Source organism: Gekko japonicus, unplaced genomic scaffold (genome assembly GCF_001447785.1).
Source record: "Gekko japonicus isolate JY-2015 unplaced genomic scaffold, Gekko_japonicus_V1.1 scaffold560, whole genome shotgun sequence".
Classification (NCBI taxonomy): domain Eukaryota; kingdom Metazoa; phylum Chordata; class Lepidosauria; order Squamata; family Gekkonidae; genus Gekko; species Gekko japonicus.
The window spans coordinates 819,302-837,007 of record NW_015161967.1 but is presented as its reverse complement, the minus strand read 5'-3'; the positions used below and the strand labels follow the sequence as shown (position 1 = coordinate 837,007).

Genomic DNA, 17,706 nt, shown 5'->3' with positions numbered 1-17,706 from the left:
CACTACTTTTTAACACTTAGAACTTTTTACTAGAAATAATAATTAAGTCTCTTTATCATATTTCTGTCCCATTTAAAACCTAACTTTGTAACAGAACTGTTTTAACATATGAAAGGGAACAAGGGGCCTTTTAAAACCAGTCTTGCTTATTTGTTTGTTTGTTTTGAAGCCATGTTCATCATTCTGTAGCTGTGTGCAGAATGTTGCCTCTTTTATACCTCAGATCATTTACTTCCAGGTATGTTTGAGGAGGGGCCATGGCTTAGTGCTGGGTACTTGCTTTGCATGCAGAAGGTCTCAGGTTCAATCCCCAGCATTTCCAGTTAGAAGAATCCAGTAATGGGTGATATGCAGGCTTTTCCACCTCAGATCCTGGAGAGCTACCACCCATCAGAGTAGACAGTGCTGACCTTGATAGACCAAAGGTCTAAGTCACTAGAAGGTACTTCATGAGTTCATGTTCCACTGAAATTAGCTACTTCCTAGTAAATGTACTTAGCACTGTAGTGGTAGTTCATTAATCGTTATTCAGCCTGCAGACCAAAATGACGACTGACCAAAAAAAGATTGGTAGAGTTTCTTTTGTATTTAACAATTTAACCTCAATTTAGCATATAATGTGCCAAGAGTAATCCTCCAACTAAAGGTAGCTACTGGCTTTGTTTGGTGTTAGCGCCGTTGGCTGAGACAGACTACAGGAGAAGGGGAGACAGTGCCGTCAGTCAGTCTGCCTGTCATTCGAATTGCTGTAGACATAATCTTCTCTTCAGGCCTGGGCCTGGTCCTGAACAAGTTTTGAAGAAGTAGTCAGTTGTCTTCTAATTGTATGGAAGAGCTGGAATGTACCTATGATGGGATTCTGAGATTCAAGATCGATGGTCGTTTTGCAAACACAAGGGCCACATTAGTAAAAGAAAAATATCTTTACTACAAAACAAAATAAAGCATGGGTAAGGTACTTTGGATAAAAGAAATAAAATGGAAAGGATACATACTTGCAGTTACTTTCAGTACTAAATGCTAACAGCTACATCTTTCTATCTGTGTTGGCTTCTAGAGAGGAGTTTCCTCTCTGCTTCACACAAAGAGCCATAAACCTTGTGAATACATGAATGCTAGATCAAAGCATTTCCTCAAACAAGTTGTTAGTTGACCAATACAAAGGTTACAGTTCACTTCATTAGGATAAGCAACTCCCACAAACTTTCCCACCGTAGAATACATTATGTAACGTAACATCCTGTTTCCTAACAAACAACATTTAACTCTGTAATGACTGAAGTGTAAGCAACTTGAAATTCCCACAACCTATGAAGTGGATGCCACAGTAATGCCTGTGGTTCTCCAGTGCCTCCCCTGGACTGGGGCTGACAAATGTCATAGTTTGCAACAGATGCTTTTGGCCCTTAAGACAGATGGATGTTTCTGACTCCTAAGCAAATGTCCCTTTTAAACCAGAACCATTGGCCCCTGGATGGGACTTGCAATAATGAATTTAAATTAAGGGCAGGGAGGTACTGGCTGGACATTAGGAAAAACTGTTTTACAGTAAGAGTTGTGCAACAGTGGAATCAGCTGCCTAGGGAGGTGGTGAGCTCCCCCTTACTGGCAGTCCGCAAGCAGTGGCTGGACAAACACTTGTCGAGGATGCTTTAAGGTAATCCTGCATTGAGTAGAGGGTTGGACTAGGTGGCCTGTGTGGCCTCTTCCAAGTCTGTGATTCTATGATTCTTAACTTGGTATGGTCCATCTCTTTCTGCTTTTTGCTAGCTTTATCTGGGTTTCCAGTTATTTGTTTGTTTGTTTGTTTTTGTGATTTTTATCCTGCCCTACCCTGGAGGTGGGCTTAGGGTAGCTTACAAGGTGTCATAAAACCACAAACAATTCCATACAACAATAATACATTAAAACGTTAATTGAAGCAAGACTAAAGTTTTAAGAAGAAATTTAGAAAGTCCCTAAACCTAATGGCAGCTTGGTGATTAGTTCCATTCCGGGGTACGCTGAGCTCATGCCAGGGGCGGGTGGTGGTGGTGGATGACTGATGGAATTAAAGCACTGCACCTGGCACCCATGATGTAAGTGGTGCCATGGAGCACTTGAAGCAGGGAAGGCCGATGTTATTCGATGTCTGTCACCTCAGCCAAAGGCCTGGCAGAGCAGCTCTGTCTTACAGGCCTGGCAGAACTGTGACAGATGCCACAGGGCCCTGATCTCAATCCCAGTGCTGCCATGGATGCTGCAAAAAGGCAGCATCATCGGCATGGACATTGAAGTCCTCCAAGACGAATAGCCAAAGGTACTCCAGCGCCCAGCCTGATACCACCTCTAGCAGGCCCTGAAGGAGAAAGACTACTGGATGAGCAACGCCATCCCCCCTCCCATTAGTCCGAGACTGATGAAGGACCATGAAACCTGGGGAGGATTAAGGATTAAGGGCAACAGTCTCGCCCTCCCACACTCAGGTCTCAGTCACACATGCCAAGTCTACATTTTAAGCTGCAAGATAATCCTGCAGAGTTGAGGTCTTACTGTTAATAGACCTGGCATTACACAACATCACTGTCGGAGAAGGGTAATCTTTCCTAGCCCCGTTACCAGCGTCCTTCGGGATGGAGCAAAGTTTGGAAGGGAACTGAGCATAGCCATCCCTCCATCTCCTTCCTTTATAATACCTTGCTCCACCACCATACCTCCCATGCCCCCAATCACCAGAATTTCCGACATTACTGCAACCTACCCTGCTAACTCCTCCCAGCCCAGATCTAATCCTACCTAGCATTTACAGTGATACAAAGAAACCTTCCTAATACAGCAATTCATTAATATCCAGTAAAACTAACCAAGGAGTTACAATTAAGAGCTAACAAATCTAAAACAAGTAGAAATTTCCCTCTCCACCCAAACCTCCCGTCGTACTCCCACCCCCTCCTCCAGTAAGAAAAATATAAACACAGATAAATAAATATCATTGATGGGTGGAGATGCTAAACCTGTTAGCTGCTCCTATTTGGGCTTACCTAGAATCAAAAATGCAATACAGGCGAATCCCCAATAAGTGCCTGGGGGTTAATACTATCCAAGTATCACCCTCCAACGGTATTCTCAATAGCACCAGTGTTTCATACCAATGATGGTAATGCTCTAATCGAAAGGGTTGCGAGCAGCTAACAGATCACTCGTCTTAGCACACCCACAGTCTATACAATCGTTCCTGAGCCTCCAACAATGATCAAAGCCACCATTTTCACCACATTGGGTGATGCTATGCCACTTCCTCAATCTCTCCTCTGACTCCCACTGAAGGGGTGCAAGAAAGTGTCACCCCACTGTCCAGCAATGTTAAATTGAGGTTTCTGTCCCCAACCACCCGACCCTCGAAAATATCCACTGAGTCAGCCACCAAGGCTCTGCTCGTCCAGAAATGTCCTGGGAGAAACCAAAGGCAGCTCGCAGCCACGTCTCACCCACATGCTCTTCCCAGGCCAAGCTGCCTTCCTCAGCATCGCCCACAAGCCATCCAAGCAGGAAGTTCAGTGACAGCTACCTGGCAAAGAGCAACAAGCCAGCGAAAGATATTAATAGGTTAGCAGCAAGAGTCAAAAACTCAGGGTTACTGACCCGGGAGACTACAGGTCAAGAGTCAGCAGGCCATCAGAAATTAACAAGCCAGCAGATGATGTCAGTAGGCTGGTGGTGAGAGTCAAACAGGCTAGGAGTAAGCAAGAAGAAGAAGGCAGGTAGACAGCTGGGTGGCGAACCCGCATACTGACTGTATGGTGACTTGCCTCCCTGGTGCGAAGGTAGCGGACATTATGCGTGTTTTAGATAGGCTGGTAGATAGTGCTGGGGAGGAGCCAGTGGTCATGGTGCATGTCGGCACCAACGATGTGGGGAAATGCAGTTGTGAGGTCCTGGAGGAGAAATTTAGGCTGCTGGGCAGGAAACTCAGGTCCAGGTCCTCCAAGGTAGCTTTCTCGGAAGTGCTACCTGTTCCACGCGCAGGGCCGGAGAGACAGGCACAGATCAGGAGTCTCAATGTGTGGATGAGACGATGGTGTAGGGGGGAAGGTTTCAAGTTTGTTAGGTACTGGGATGCTTTTTGGAACTGGGGAGCTGTACAGGTGAGACGGTCTCCACTTGTCCCGAGAAGGAACCAGGCTGCTGTCGCTTAAAATCAAAAAGGTGGCAGAGCAGTTTTTAAACTGAATACTGGGGGGAAAGCCGACAAGAGATGAAAAGTCTCTGGTTCGGGTTGGCTCATCTCAGAGAGATGAGGGGGTACCTGTTGCTTTTCTACAGGGAGGTGGATTGAGATTGCGATTGTCCACTGAGATTGTCCACTGAGATCATGGCTAGTGACATGGACTGCCTGACAAGGTCTCGAGATAGCGAGAGGAAGGTTTGCCTGACAAGGTCTCGAGATTGCAAGAGGAAGGTGGCAGGCTTAACCAGTATGGGAAATTACAGCTGTTTCTATACAAATGCTAGAAGTGTTCGAGGTAAAATCGGGGAGTGCTTGGTGTTGGAGGTGGAAATAGACATTGTGGGTATTTCAGAAACTTGGTGGGATGAGGAAAATCAGTGGGATACAGTGATTCCCAGTTATATATTATATCGGAAGGATAGGGGGGGAAGGGTTGGAGGTGGGGTGGCTCTGTATGTCAGAGAGGGTATAAAGTCCAGAAAGATTGAGAGGCTAAGAGAATTGGATTCGCTATGTCAGAGAGGGTATAAAGTCCAGAAAGATCGAGAGGCTAAGAGAATTGGATTCGCTTCTTGAAGTTCTGTGGGTTGAAATAGGGGGGCCAAAAGGAAACTTAACACTGGGAGTTTGTTATCGCCCACCGGATCAAAAGATAGAGGAGGATTATAAAATGATGAATGAATTAAAGATAGCAGCTAGACAAAAACACTGTGTCGTAATAGGTGATTTTAACTACCCACACATTGATTGGGTCAATATGTGTTCTAGTCGAGAGAAAGAGATTGAGTTTCTAGACACTCTAAATGACTGTGCTATGGAGCAGATGGTCATGGAACCTACCAGGGGAGAGGCGATCCTTGATTTGGTCCTAAGTAACACTCAAGACCTGGTGAGAGATGTAAAAGTGATTGCACCGCTTGGGAACAGTGATCATAATGTTGTTGAGTTCAACATTTGTACAAATAGGGAATTGGCCAAAAAGACTCACACAACCACTTTTAACTTTAAAAGGGGTAATTTTTCTGATATGAGGGGACATGTGGGGAGGAAACTGAAGGGAAAAGTAGAAAGGGTCAAAACCATTGGGGAAGCTTGGAAACTGTTTAAAACTACAATTCTAGAAGCTCAAATAAAATATATTCCGCAGGTTAGGAAAGGCACAAACAGGTATAAGAAAAAGCCTACATGGTTAACAAACAAAGTAATGGAAGCTGTAAAAGGTAAAAAGGATTCCTTTAAGCGGTGGAAAGCTAGTCACAGTGAGGCTGATAAAACGGAACACAGACTATGGCAAATAAAATGCAAGTCTGTGGTCAGGCAGGCAAAAAGGGAATATGAGGAGCATATAGCAAAAAATGTAAAAACCAACAATAAAACTTTCTTCAAATACATTAGAAGCAGGAAACCAGCCAGAGAGGCAGTGAGGCCCTTGGATGACCAAGGGGTAAAAGGAGTACTGAAGGATGATAGGGAAATGGCTGAGAAGCTAAATGCATTTTTTGCCTCCGTCTTCACTGTGGAAGGTGAGAAGTGCTTGCCCACTCCAGAACTGCTGATTTCAGGAGGGGTGTTGAAAGATCTGAGTCAGATTGAGGTGACGAGAGAGGAGGTCCTAAAACTGATAGACAACTTAAAAACTGATAAATCACCGGGCCCAGATGGCATACATCCAAGAATTCTGAAAGAACTCAAATGTGAATTTGTGGATCTCCTGACAAAAATATGTAATCTTTCCTTAAAATCTGCCTAATGCTGTCTTCTTGGTGCTAGGGGAGGTCAACAGTGGAGGGCTTCTAATGTCCTGGCCTCACTGGTTGACCTCCTGATGGCACTGGTATTTCTGGCCACTGTGTGACACAGAGTGTTGGACTGGATGGGCCATTGGCCTGATCCAACATTGGCATGTTCTTATGTTCTTAAGAAGAGGAAGAGATTGGATTTATACCCTGCCCTTCACTACCCAAGGGAGTCTCAGAGCGGTTTATAAACTCCTTTTCCCTTCCCCTCCCCACAACAGACACCCTGTGAGGTGGGTGGGGCTGAGAGAGCTCTGACAGAAACTGCTCTTTTCAATGACAGCTGTTATCAGAACTACGGCTTGCCCAAGGTCACCCAGCCAGGTGCAAGTGGAGGAGTGGGGAATCAAACCTGGTTCTCCCAGATTAGAGTCCGCGCACTTAACCAGTACACCAAACCAAGAGAGGCAAGCAGGCCAGTGGCCCACATCAGTGGGCTGGCATCAGCACCAGGAAATATTGCAGCGGTACAGGCAGTACAAGCGAGGCTCAGGCTTCTCGATGGATTCTCAGTGGTGATTTGCCCTTTCTGTTCTTTCCGTCCGCAGCCATGTTGAGGATGCATCTAGCCGGATTAGATGAATCATCCTAAACACAAGATAAGTCTGTGAAGCTATTCCAATTGAATTACAATGAGAAAAGGATTTAGTTTATGAATCCGCATGGGAGCTCTAATTCAGTGCTTCTCACTGGCCACCGTTATACTTTCCCAACAACGAAGAGTTTGATATATTCAGATCATTATGCTCTTCAAATAACAACACAGTGACAATCCCAGGGCCAAGGAATATTCGCCTGGCTTCAACCAGAGTTAGAATCTTCTCGGCTGTAGCTCCAGCTTGGTAAAATGTGCTTCCAACTGAGATCCAGGCCTCTGTGGAATTTGGTACAATTCCACAGGGCCTCTAAAATGGAAGTATGCCGCCAAGCATATGGGTGAGGCCAGGAGAACTCACATTTATGCAGATCTCTGCCCTTCCTCCCCCTTTCTCTCCCCCGGGACAATGTTATAATGTAATTGTGTGTCATCCATTCAGTTGTAAATGTTTAGAACGTTTTTTAACTGGTATGTTTTAACCATACTTTGATTTGCTTATTATATGTTGCGATCCATTCTGAGCCCCACAATAGTGGGGGAGAGTGGGATAAAAATCAGATAAATAAATCAGGCAATCATAGTGCATAGGAAATTTGTGTGAAGGGTTTTCTGTGCTCTACCACTGGCACAGCTCAAGGGAGTGTCAGAGTTGCTTATAGGAACTCCTAATCTCCTGTTCTTGGCTCAGAAGGTTGAGCTTCTTTGTCCACATAGGTGTGGGCTACATGCAGCATTGGCTGGCTGGCTGTTTCCATCTCAGGGTGCTGGTTCTAACCGTTAAAGCCCTGTATGGCCTGCTTCATGTTCTTTCCACCTTCAGAAGTGAGTTGGGCAGCCACAAACGACAGGGACTTCTTGGTAGTATAATCCTCTCCTTGAGATATCTTCTGTGCACTGTCTTCATCTAGCTCTGTCACTGACCATTTTTAACTTATTTATTATTTCATTTATACCCCACCTTTCTCCCCATGTGGACTCAAAGTGCTTTATATTGTTATACTCCGTTATACTCCTTTTTATCCTCACAACAACCCTATAAGATAAGTTAGTGACTGACCAAGTTCACCCAGCAAGCTTAAAGCAGAGATTCAAATCAGGGTCTCCCAGATCCTAATCCAACCACTGCACCACCCTAGCTTCAGATACCAGGTGAAGATCTTACTGGCTTTTGATTAGGGGCTAATCCCTTTTTTATTGCCTACCCCCTCCTCCAGTGCTTTATTGATCAATCTCAGTTGCTGCTGTCCTTAACTTTGGTGTTAGATTATTGTAAGTGTGATCTTATTGTTTTGGGGGTTCTAAATTTGTATTTGTTATGCTGTGAACCACCTCAGATGTGACTGCGCACAAGCAGAATGTAAATGAATGTCATTCCAAGTACATGACTATTGTACAACTGAGAGATTGGAAATGAGGCATTGGTTTCTTAAAATTAATCTCTATAAAGACGAAAAATGCTGTGGAAGCCTTTAAAACAAATACAAAAAGAGAAAGCCCTGGTGCCTTTGTGTCTGTCGGTCATTTTTAAGCCCAAGGATTTCTAAAATGACTCTCTGCTGTTTGTTCATTAATCCTTTCCAAGACCCTGTGAGGTGGAAAGTAGTAATCGTTCTACAGATCAATAGGCATGATGAAGCCCAGAGATGCAGAGCTATTGTCGGTTCCTTTCAAGATTATTGGAACACTCATTATGGCGATATATCGAGGACTGCCCTCTCTGTAACGGTTGCCCTTGATTTCTATTGTTGCATGCCTTCCCCTAGAAAAACTTCTCAATGTAAGAGACGTGTTAGTAGTCAGCACTTGGGAAATCAGTTATGTCTCTGCCATAATGGATCGCCTATTACAACTATATGTCCTCTCTCTCTCTCTCTCTCTCTCTCTCTCTCTCTCTCTCTCTCTCTCTCTCTCTCTCTCTCTGTTTCTGTCTCTTCCTTTCTTTCCAGGTTTCCTCTAATATTTATAAAATGTTTCCTACTGGCTTGTCCAGGAAGACTCAATCATGCCAACTGCAGGTTTATGAGAGAGTGCTTTCTCTTTCTCATTAATTCACTGCTGGACCTCCTGATGGCACCTGTTATTTTTGGCCACTGTGTGACAGAGTATTGGACTGGATGGGCCTTTGGCCTGATCTAACATTGGCTTCTCTTGTGCTATGTTCTTATGTTGACTGTTTTGGGGTTTTTTTTAGTTATAATGGTTTAGTTATAAAATAATGGTTATTTTGGCAGTTTGTGTGTAAATGTTTCTTTGTTTATCAGGAAAGGAAATGGCGGGTGTTTGAAAGAGAAGGTGCACTTCAAATCCTTCTGATACTTTCAGTTTCTTTGTAATGAATGAGTGGCTCTCACTCTTCTTGCAATTCGCAAACTATACAAAACTGAAGTGTTCTGGAGATCATTCTTACCCAAGTAGTAGAGCTTTATTTTAACAGAAGGCATCAGGAAGAATGGTTTAGTAAAGGGAAAGAGACTTTGGCTGTACTACTGTGTATAGTATGCACTATCTATTGCTGCATGCATTCTCCTACTATGTAATTTCTGCATCATTTAATATGCCATGTTAATACTTAGGCTTTGTTTCACCTTTGTTCCAGATTTTTACTTGGGTTTAATTTCTGCAATCCTAATCCTGTTACACTGCTTATTGGGTGTCCCATCCTGTTGATTGTGTTGATTTACACAGTGAGCAAGGCAGACCTTTAAATAATGTAAATAGTGTTTGGCTGCTACTGAAATGCCCTTGCAATTTGGGACAGCCCATCTATTAAACAGGTAGCCGTGCCCCTGTTCCTGTCTAAACATTCTCTGCTGGCCTTTTCTTCTGTAGACATGACGTAAATGTGACATTTAGAGTGGGGTTACCCTCAGCTTAGTTTACATGAAAGGGTGATATGTAGAATAAACATGTCCTAAACATGTGTGGAAGGGCCATACAGCATATGTCCACACTTCTCCTTTGCATGTGCACAGCTAATTAACTTCTTCATTTATTGTGCTCTTATATCCTGTCTATCACTGGCACTCCTCCAGGCTGTAAGACAAAATAAGCCATTTTGTTTGCCAGTTTTGATGTAGTAGTTTGCTATGGTTTGTTGAACATCCAAAAATAACTAATTATCTCACCATGCGTTGGGGGGGGGGGTGAAGCAAGGGCATATGTGGGAGGAAGGAGGTAATATGTGAGCCCCCCCACACTCTTGTCACATAGCAACAAGTCACAGTTTGTCTTCATGTCTAAATAATGCCTTTTGAAAGAACTTTTCACTTTTATCCATATTGTGTATATTCAGGACAAGTATCCTAATGACAACATCGATCCTAATAGTCCACTGAGAGATGGTGAGTGGCCCAAGGTCAAAATGAACTTCTCAGCTTTCTCCAAGTCCATTCGTTTGTCATATGGCACAGTGACTTCCCAGTAGAGTTAAATTCCAACTTTCTTTGGCAGTCAAGACCATATGTTCTAACCAAGAAAATATCACCCTTGTAGCACTTGCTACTATTTAAATCTTATTTTGTTTTAAAGGGCTGTTTTAATTTGTGCAGCCTTAAAATACTGTGTATCTGGAATCTAAACACTTGAAAGGAAATCTTTTTTCTAATACGAATTGTTGTTGTTGTATAACTATGCCATTATTATCCTTTTCTAGGTTTGCCACTTATTGGACTTTACTGCTTAAATGGCTCATCCTGAGAGAGAGAGATGTGAAAGAGCACATCATTGGCACAAAGATAGTTCCAGTTCCAATCCTTGCCATCTCCAGTTAAAAAATCCCATGTAGCAGTTTATGAGCCTAAGACACTTGAGGGCTACTGCTAGAGTATACAGTACTAGGATAGGTGAACATTGGTCTGAGGAGGTGTAAGGCAGTTCTGTATGAGCATAATGCATTCCTGAGTTTTATTTCTGTGAAACAGAGTTTTAAAAGGCAGGTTTGATAGTACGTGCACCAATGGTTTATTCACTTCATCTTTGTAGTTGAGGCCTTGCAGGTGGCTTGCCTATGAAGCTTTCTGGAAGTATAATGTTGCCACAATTGTTAAGTCGGGGTGGAGTTCCCCCCCCCGGGGCCCGATCCGCCGGCGGCGGGCAACAAGCCTCTGGGGCGGGGTTTTCCCCACCCCCCGGGGGGACTTGGGAAGCCTAAGTGGGGGTGGCATTCTTTAAGGACAGATTCTTTGTAGCAATGAGTTTTAATGTTCAGCAAGTTTCAAAGTGCTCTAATTCCAGTGTTTCCAACGATTTGCCACAACTGAGATTGAACTGGGGGTATATAATGTTTTGCGCTGGGAGCTGTTGAATGAAAAAGTCCCACTGGCTAATTTGTTGGTTCATTTTGCAGGCACTGGTGGAACATTTATTTGATTTGGATTGCCAGTTTGTCATGAAGTTATTGTACATACTGTGATTTTAAAGACTCTCTCTAAAAACTTGTTTTTATGTTGCTACGTGGCTAAATAGTTGCTTACGACTCCATTGATTAGAAAAATAGCATTTTTTTACCTTAAAACTTTTCTGCAAAAAAGAGAAATGGATGCCAAGATTTTTTTTTAAAAAAATAATACTTCAGTGAAAGACTTCCATAGCTGCTGTCAGTGGTCGTTGCTGAATATTTGAAAAGTCTTGAATATACATACCGTATGCATTTTATCCCTGAGCTGTCTAGACTTGCGGGAAACACAGCCCGGCCCAAATAAAGTTCAGCCATGCAGAAATCATTTAGACACTTTATTGTACTGAAGGCTGTTAGCCGGCACATTTTTTGTATTGTTCTAGAGAGTTGCATTAAGAGCAAGACAAAGCAAGCAAAGAAATCAGTAAGGATAACAATTAAGGGGCTCTTCTTCTTTACCACTCCCCTTTCCACACCTCCATCCACAACCCCCACTTGCTTAGGCTGATGAAAAGGGGATAAAATGGCAAGCTGTAATGGTGAGGCAATACTTTCTATCCACAAGCTTTGCAACACATGCCAAAAATTGAAGTTCCAGATTGTATAGTTTAAGTATCTATTTTCCATGAATGAGGTACAAGGTATAATTTGTTTTTGTGAGCCAGACAGATTGTCAGTAGGCTGTTACACGTGTGTGTGTGTGTGTGTGTGTGTGTGTGTGTGGTATAAAATACACTGCAGATGTTTTGAACCAGATTTAGCAAGATGTTTAACTTTGGTCTGTGGTATGCAGATAGTTTTAGTGGAGAATTCACACCCCTGGCAGAACTGCAAAAAGGCACACTAAGTAAATCCTTGCATCGTCTTGAAACCTGATACATATTTCAAATTCAGGTATGGGAGGCAGTATCCATTGGGTCAGCAATATCAGTGCTTTTGCCTCTAATCAACTCTTTGAATATCTGTTGGAAGGTAAGCATTAGTGGCTGAGGGAATCAAAATTTCCCTGGGTAGAGTCCTGTCTCTCCTGTGAGTTAGCTCAGGGAGGCCACGGGAAGTCTCAGCCTCCCATCTGCAGTATGTGGATAAAGACACTGGCAGGGTGGTTGTAAGGGTTATAGTGTGATAATGGATGTAAAGCGTGGAGAACATTGTAAAAGTGCTATATAAATATTTATCATTATTGTTACTTTTACTATTATTAGATATGTCAGCCATATGTTGTACTGCGGTAGCAAATGGTTTCTCTAGCTAACCTGTGCAACGGCCTGGGTCCAACCATTCTGCTCAGCAAAGTCTGAAGCCTCTTTCCATCCTAGGGGACGTTTCTTTAATTGAAGTGCCTCTTCTGCCAGTTGATAACTGCCTGTGTATGTGGCTGTAGGAAGTTAGTTATCAGACCCCAGGCCTTCCAGTTTGACCCTCCTTCATTGGACGAGGACAGAAGTCTCTATCATCTTGGGAAGCAGGGATAACTTCCTCCCTTCCCATGATGCAGTGCTCTGCTAAACAGGACACGTGGATTAGCCTTTCATTTCATGATGTTACTTGCAGCACTCAGGCACGTGTGGACAACTATAGTGATGTTCAGCCTGTTGACACTGATTACTTGTTTGTTCTTAAAATTAAAACAAGCATGCATATTTGTCTGTGCCTTGTTCTACTGTTGTCATGGAAACTGGTAATCTTCCCTGTTCACTGATGCAGGTAGTACACATAAATACAGGCTGATGCAGCTTAAGGGATGGGCACCTGTTGCTAAGGAAGGCCTGTGCCTCTGGCTCTTTTCTGCAAAAGACCACATTTGGCAAAACTGACCAAGCCAATAGAACAGCAGGCTTGTGACCGCTGATATCTGCACCTTTGACTTAAGGCATACCTAGTTTTTAAAGTGTGTGTGTGTGCCTGTATGTATTTTAATTGTTAGCGGCATCCATCAACTATGTGTTAAGGTGGCTTCTTTAGTGTTCCACAGCTCTTCCAGTATGTCTTTTACAATTACTAAATTTATCTTGTTTTCCATATCGTAAAAAACTGTGCGTTCAGCTGACTCCAGTGAGAAAATTTGCCAGAGAAAACTTGACCGTGGACTCTTTGCATGGTGTGCAACACCTCAATATTTAATCATGTTTACCGGACATTAAAGTCAGGCAGGCAGTGAGGTGCCGGGGTTTGTGTGCCTGAGTATGGGCCATGGCTGCCTCTACCTTGAGGGGAAAGGATGAGTGCCTGTGCAAGCAGTCAGGAGTGTGTGAATTTGGCAGGCTTGTGTCAACACAGTGCCAGCAGCTGTGCGTCGCAAGACAAACTTAGTTTGGCCATGTGTGGCAGGCTGAGGCTTATGCCTCCCCTTCCAGTGGAAAATATCAGCCGCTTTCTTTGGCAGCCATTCAGCTAGTTGCATTGTCCTCTTTTATCATTTCATCACCACAGCTGCAAAAGCATTTAGGCCCCTTGGTTCCATTTTCTGGGGAAATACGGAGTGAATTTAACTTTTGTGCATGTCTAATAGATTAATTTTTTTCCTATGCAAAACCAGCTCCATTATTTTGTGGATTTGAATACAATGCATTTTGCTCCCCTCATCTCCCAAACCAACACTCTGTACATTTTAACAAGTGCATCCTGTTTCTTATATTAATGGCTCATTTTATTTCTATATTGTGTGCAAATTGCTTTGTGTTTACAGTGCAACATCTATGGCACGCTTTGCATAGGAACTGTATTCTTCATGCTGTCTGTGAGAAGGGGTTCAGCACCCTTGTAAGGCTCACTTCTTACCTGAATGTGTTAAAGGCTTGTGTACCTGTAGACAGGAAGGAGACAGAAGCTGAGGTAGATGTTATACACCTAGCAACATGCTCCCCAAAGCTCACTCCCTCTGCTGATGATTAAAACACAGCTGGCATTGCTCTTTCTCCCAATAACTTCTGAAGGGTTTTGTGTGTTTGATTTCTTAGGAAAACAGCAGCAGCTTGAGGCAGAACACCAGGACACATATGTCGAGGCGGGCCACGACCTTCACCCATCAGTTGGCCGATCAGCGCAGCCCCCAGCTGAAAAGCCTGGCGAGAGGAGGCGGGCTGAAATGAAAAAGCTCTATGGAGTGGGTGCCAGCAAAATCCAAGCTATGGAGACCACCATGCAACTCAGCTTTGATAGGAACTGTGATAAAAAGCAGCCCAAGTACTGGCCAATTATTCCTCTGAAACTCTGAGCTGTGTGTCTTGATCTCTTTTAGGAGACTCAGGGCTGCATATCTTGACGCTCAACCAAGCAGAAGGATTAAGCGAATGAATCCAGAGTCAGCAAAAAGAGCCTTTTTTATTTTCCTTTCTCCTTTCCAATTCTGCTTTGAATCTGTCAGCCAGCTTCCAGAGTCCGTTCCAGCTCAACAGGAAGAGCTGAATTGGTCATTTGTACTGTAGGGAATACAGAAAATTCACTTCTTCTAAAAATAAAGTATATTTCAGCTAATTGTAACGTTGGCTTGCCTTGGCCGTACACAAAATGGAATAGCATTTGTTTTTACTTAGTTGTGCTTGGGGGGGGGGGGGGGGTTTTAAAGCATAGACAAACTATTATTAATTGCTAGAAATCAAGTTTGGTTTTTTTCATGTTTATACAACTTTTGCCATTAAATAGATTTTTAAAAAATATTTGCCTTGTGAGCTGCATTTACAGTTACTCTGGAGGCAGCTTGAAGTAGTTGGCAAACCTATGATGTATTCAATAACTGTAGTATAGCTATTTAAATTATTCCTCATTCTTTTCAATAGGACAGGAAGTTTCTGCTTGAGACCAAAATGTGTCCTGTAAGGTTTCCGTTCAGACCCATTTTTCCCCATATTGGTTTGTACATCATTGCTCTGTAACTAGTCAATAAACATTTATAAGATTAATATGGGTGTTTGACTCACTTCCCAGATGCATTAAGTAGGTTAGAAAGCAAAGCAATCTTACAAGTAAGCATTTCTCTTTTTAAAACACAGTACTGATTTCTTCGGGAAGAGAGCACCCCTCAATAACTACCACTCAAAAGAGCAACAGAAAACACCCTGTAAAACTGAGGAAACACTATGTATCACAGATGCCTGCTGCTAAGAATTTTTGTGTCTCATGCTCCAAAATTTGTATGCGTGCACTGAAACTGTTACGGCCTTCAGTGCTCTCTGTAGAAAATGTTTCCCTAAAAGCACCTGTATTCAAAGCAGGACTTTTCCAGAGGCATGCCTGCTGTACAGAGCTTGCTGGTATGTTAACTCTCTTGAACATACATTTGGCAGTGTACTATTCAGATGTTTATCATGCTAACCGGCTGGTAGGCAACCACCCTGATATTACCAAGTGGCATGAAGGCACGTATTTGTAAGTATGTGTACTGTTCCTATGCTAACTCATTAGGGATTCCAACAAAGAGCTTACATGTGGTGACTCTCACATTTTCCAGCCCTATTTTATTACACTGTTCACTGGCATCTTTAACTGGTTTAAACTCTGGACTTGCACATGTAGTTGTTGGTGGTATACGCATGATTGGTTCCATGACACAGTGGGTGCGTTCAGCCGGGGTGTTTCAGCCGGCATAAACTGTACCGGTTGGAACCGGTGCAGTTTATGCCGGCTGAAACGCGACCACACTTACCTCCTGTCTGCGCAGCCCATCGCAATACGCCCGTCCACACTCGTTGTCGGCTTGGGGTTTTTTTAACTTAGTTTGCGCATGCGCATAGGCAGCCATCCATAGAATGGCGAACTTCGCGCATGCGCAAAAAAAACTGTCTTACATTTAAACTTTAAAGGTAAGGACTTACCTTTAAAGTTTAAAGAGCACAGTAGCCTCCCTGAGGTCCCGGATGCCTCCGAAACACTACAGTAAGGCCCTTTTTTTCTTTTTTTAAACGGCAGGGCGAAGCTTCGCCCAAGCGCATATCGCCGTCCTTTAAAAAAAATGACGGGCGAAAATCGGAAGCCTCAGGCTTCCGAACGGAAGTAGCTGTGCAACGTTGGAGAGCGATCAGACAGCGGGGTACAGCGTTTACAACCGTTGTACTCAGGATACCACCACTTGGGGACCTAGTGGCAGAGTACAACAGTTTACAGGGCTTTACAACGGTTAGGGACGGGAGGCAGATGTTCGCCGTGTGAACGCCGGTAAGTACACCGGTTGGAACTGGCACCTATACCGTTGTAAATCCCCCGTCTGAACGCACCCTATATGTCACAGTCTTCTCTTACCTCTAGGTGATGGGCTGGTTTTCACATTAGATTTTCTGACAGAGGGTTGAATCCCTATAATTTAAAGCATTAATATCCTGATGTTCGCTTAGTGCCACAAATCACACTGTGCACTAATGTACGTAGGGATTGTAACATCCACACTTCCTATCATCTTTCTGGTCTGTGCCTGTAGCTTATGCGTTGCCATTCAGACTCACGGGTTGTCATTCAGATGTTATCAGATGGAGAAACTTACTGACACATATTAATCCCAGTGTTAGGGGGGAAATTGTCTCCTTAGGTTTGACATAAGTTTGATTCTGACTCAAGTCTGTGCTGTGCTAGTATTGCCATTTTTATTATTTAACGCAGTTCTGTTTACTAGTGTGCTTTATGTGTTTTTTAAAAAGCTGAACACCCCTAAATTTGCTTACAAAATTAGGGGGGAATTACACACAGGTTTTCTCTATATAGGACCATAGTGATGATTGTGCTCTTCTAGTGGGGCAGTCTGCACAGGTGAAATCTGTGAAACACACTGATATGATTAGAACAAAATTGCAGGGATTGCACACAAAAGCAAAGCATGGTTTATCATTAAATGAAAGAGCCTGAGGGATCCTTGAACACAAACCTCTCTTTACTTCATTCACAGCCTAATGGTATGAAAGTGTCATTTGTAGGCTGTTCTCTTTCCTACAAACTTCAGCTTGCAAAGAAGAGGACAAACCGTAGTTTGATTCATGCAGAAAAACAAATAATGGCTTGGCTCTCTGCAAAGTGGACGGTTTTCATTATCAAGTCGGTGGACCAGAAATGAGAGGAATGAATCCCAGGATCCTCCAGCCCTCTCTCTCAGCATGACAAGACATTGTTGTGTTAGGACCTTAGAACCTATGGAGGGAGAAGCTGGAAAAGGTAAAGTTGATACGTTGTGTTATGGACATTATGCTACTGCTTTGTGGTTTGAACAAGTATCATCCAGTATGTAATCTCAAACATGACTGTTTCTATTTGCAGCCTTTTCTGGCCTCTGACGTCTTCATTTAACAGTCCTTTTTTTGTTTTCCCTGTATCGACCCTACCATAGCCTAGTAGAAAGGTTCATTTTACAAATGCTGAGGGAGAGAAGTGTGCAATACAGCAAGTTGCCTTTGGTAGCTCAGAGATCCCTTTTGCAGACTGGAACCCAGGGCATACGGATCAGCATGTAATCATGCAAAGTCTCTCCATCCGAGCAAACAGAATAGATTATGAAATGTTAGAGAATCCTGTCTCCTTCTTGCCTCCAGCTGTATGATAAAGACCTCAGTTACCAATTGTTACAATGTATTCAGTCCTACAGAGCACTGAAATTCATACCAGCTATGTACATGCAGGCATCTTAAGAAGTTCCAGCCCACTCAGGGCAAGGTTGGTGACTTCAGTCAAGCTATTGACCGAGCTTTCATCTCCTTTTTAAAAAACCGTGTTAAGCATGTTTGCTCTG

The 17,706-nt window shown here is 43.3% G+C and overlaps 1 protein-coding gene across 1 annotated transcript in view; it reads left to right on the top strand.

Moving 5' to 3' along the window:
- Positions 1-14,545, top strand: part of GEMIN8 (gem nuclear organelle associated protein 8) — a 45,418-nt gene extending 30,873 nt beyond the window's left edge. Inside the window, exon 4 of the mRNA XM_015429630.1 lies at positions 13,958-14,545. Within this exon, the coding sequence (XP_015285116.1) occupies positions 13,958-14,214 (257 nt within the window). The 3' untranslated portion in view covers positions 14,215-14,545. The remainder of the gene's footprint in view (positions 1-13,957) is intronic.
- Positions 14,546-17,706: the final 3,161 nt, after the last annotated feature.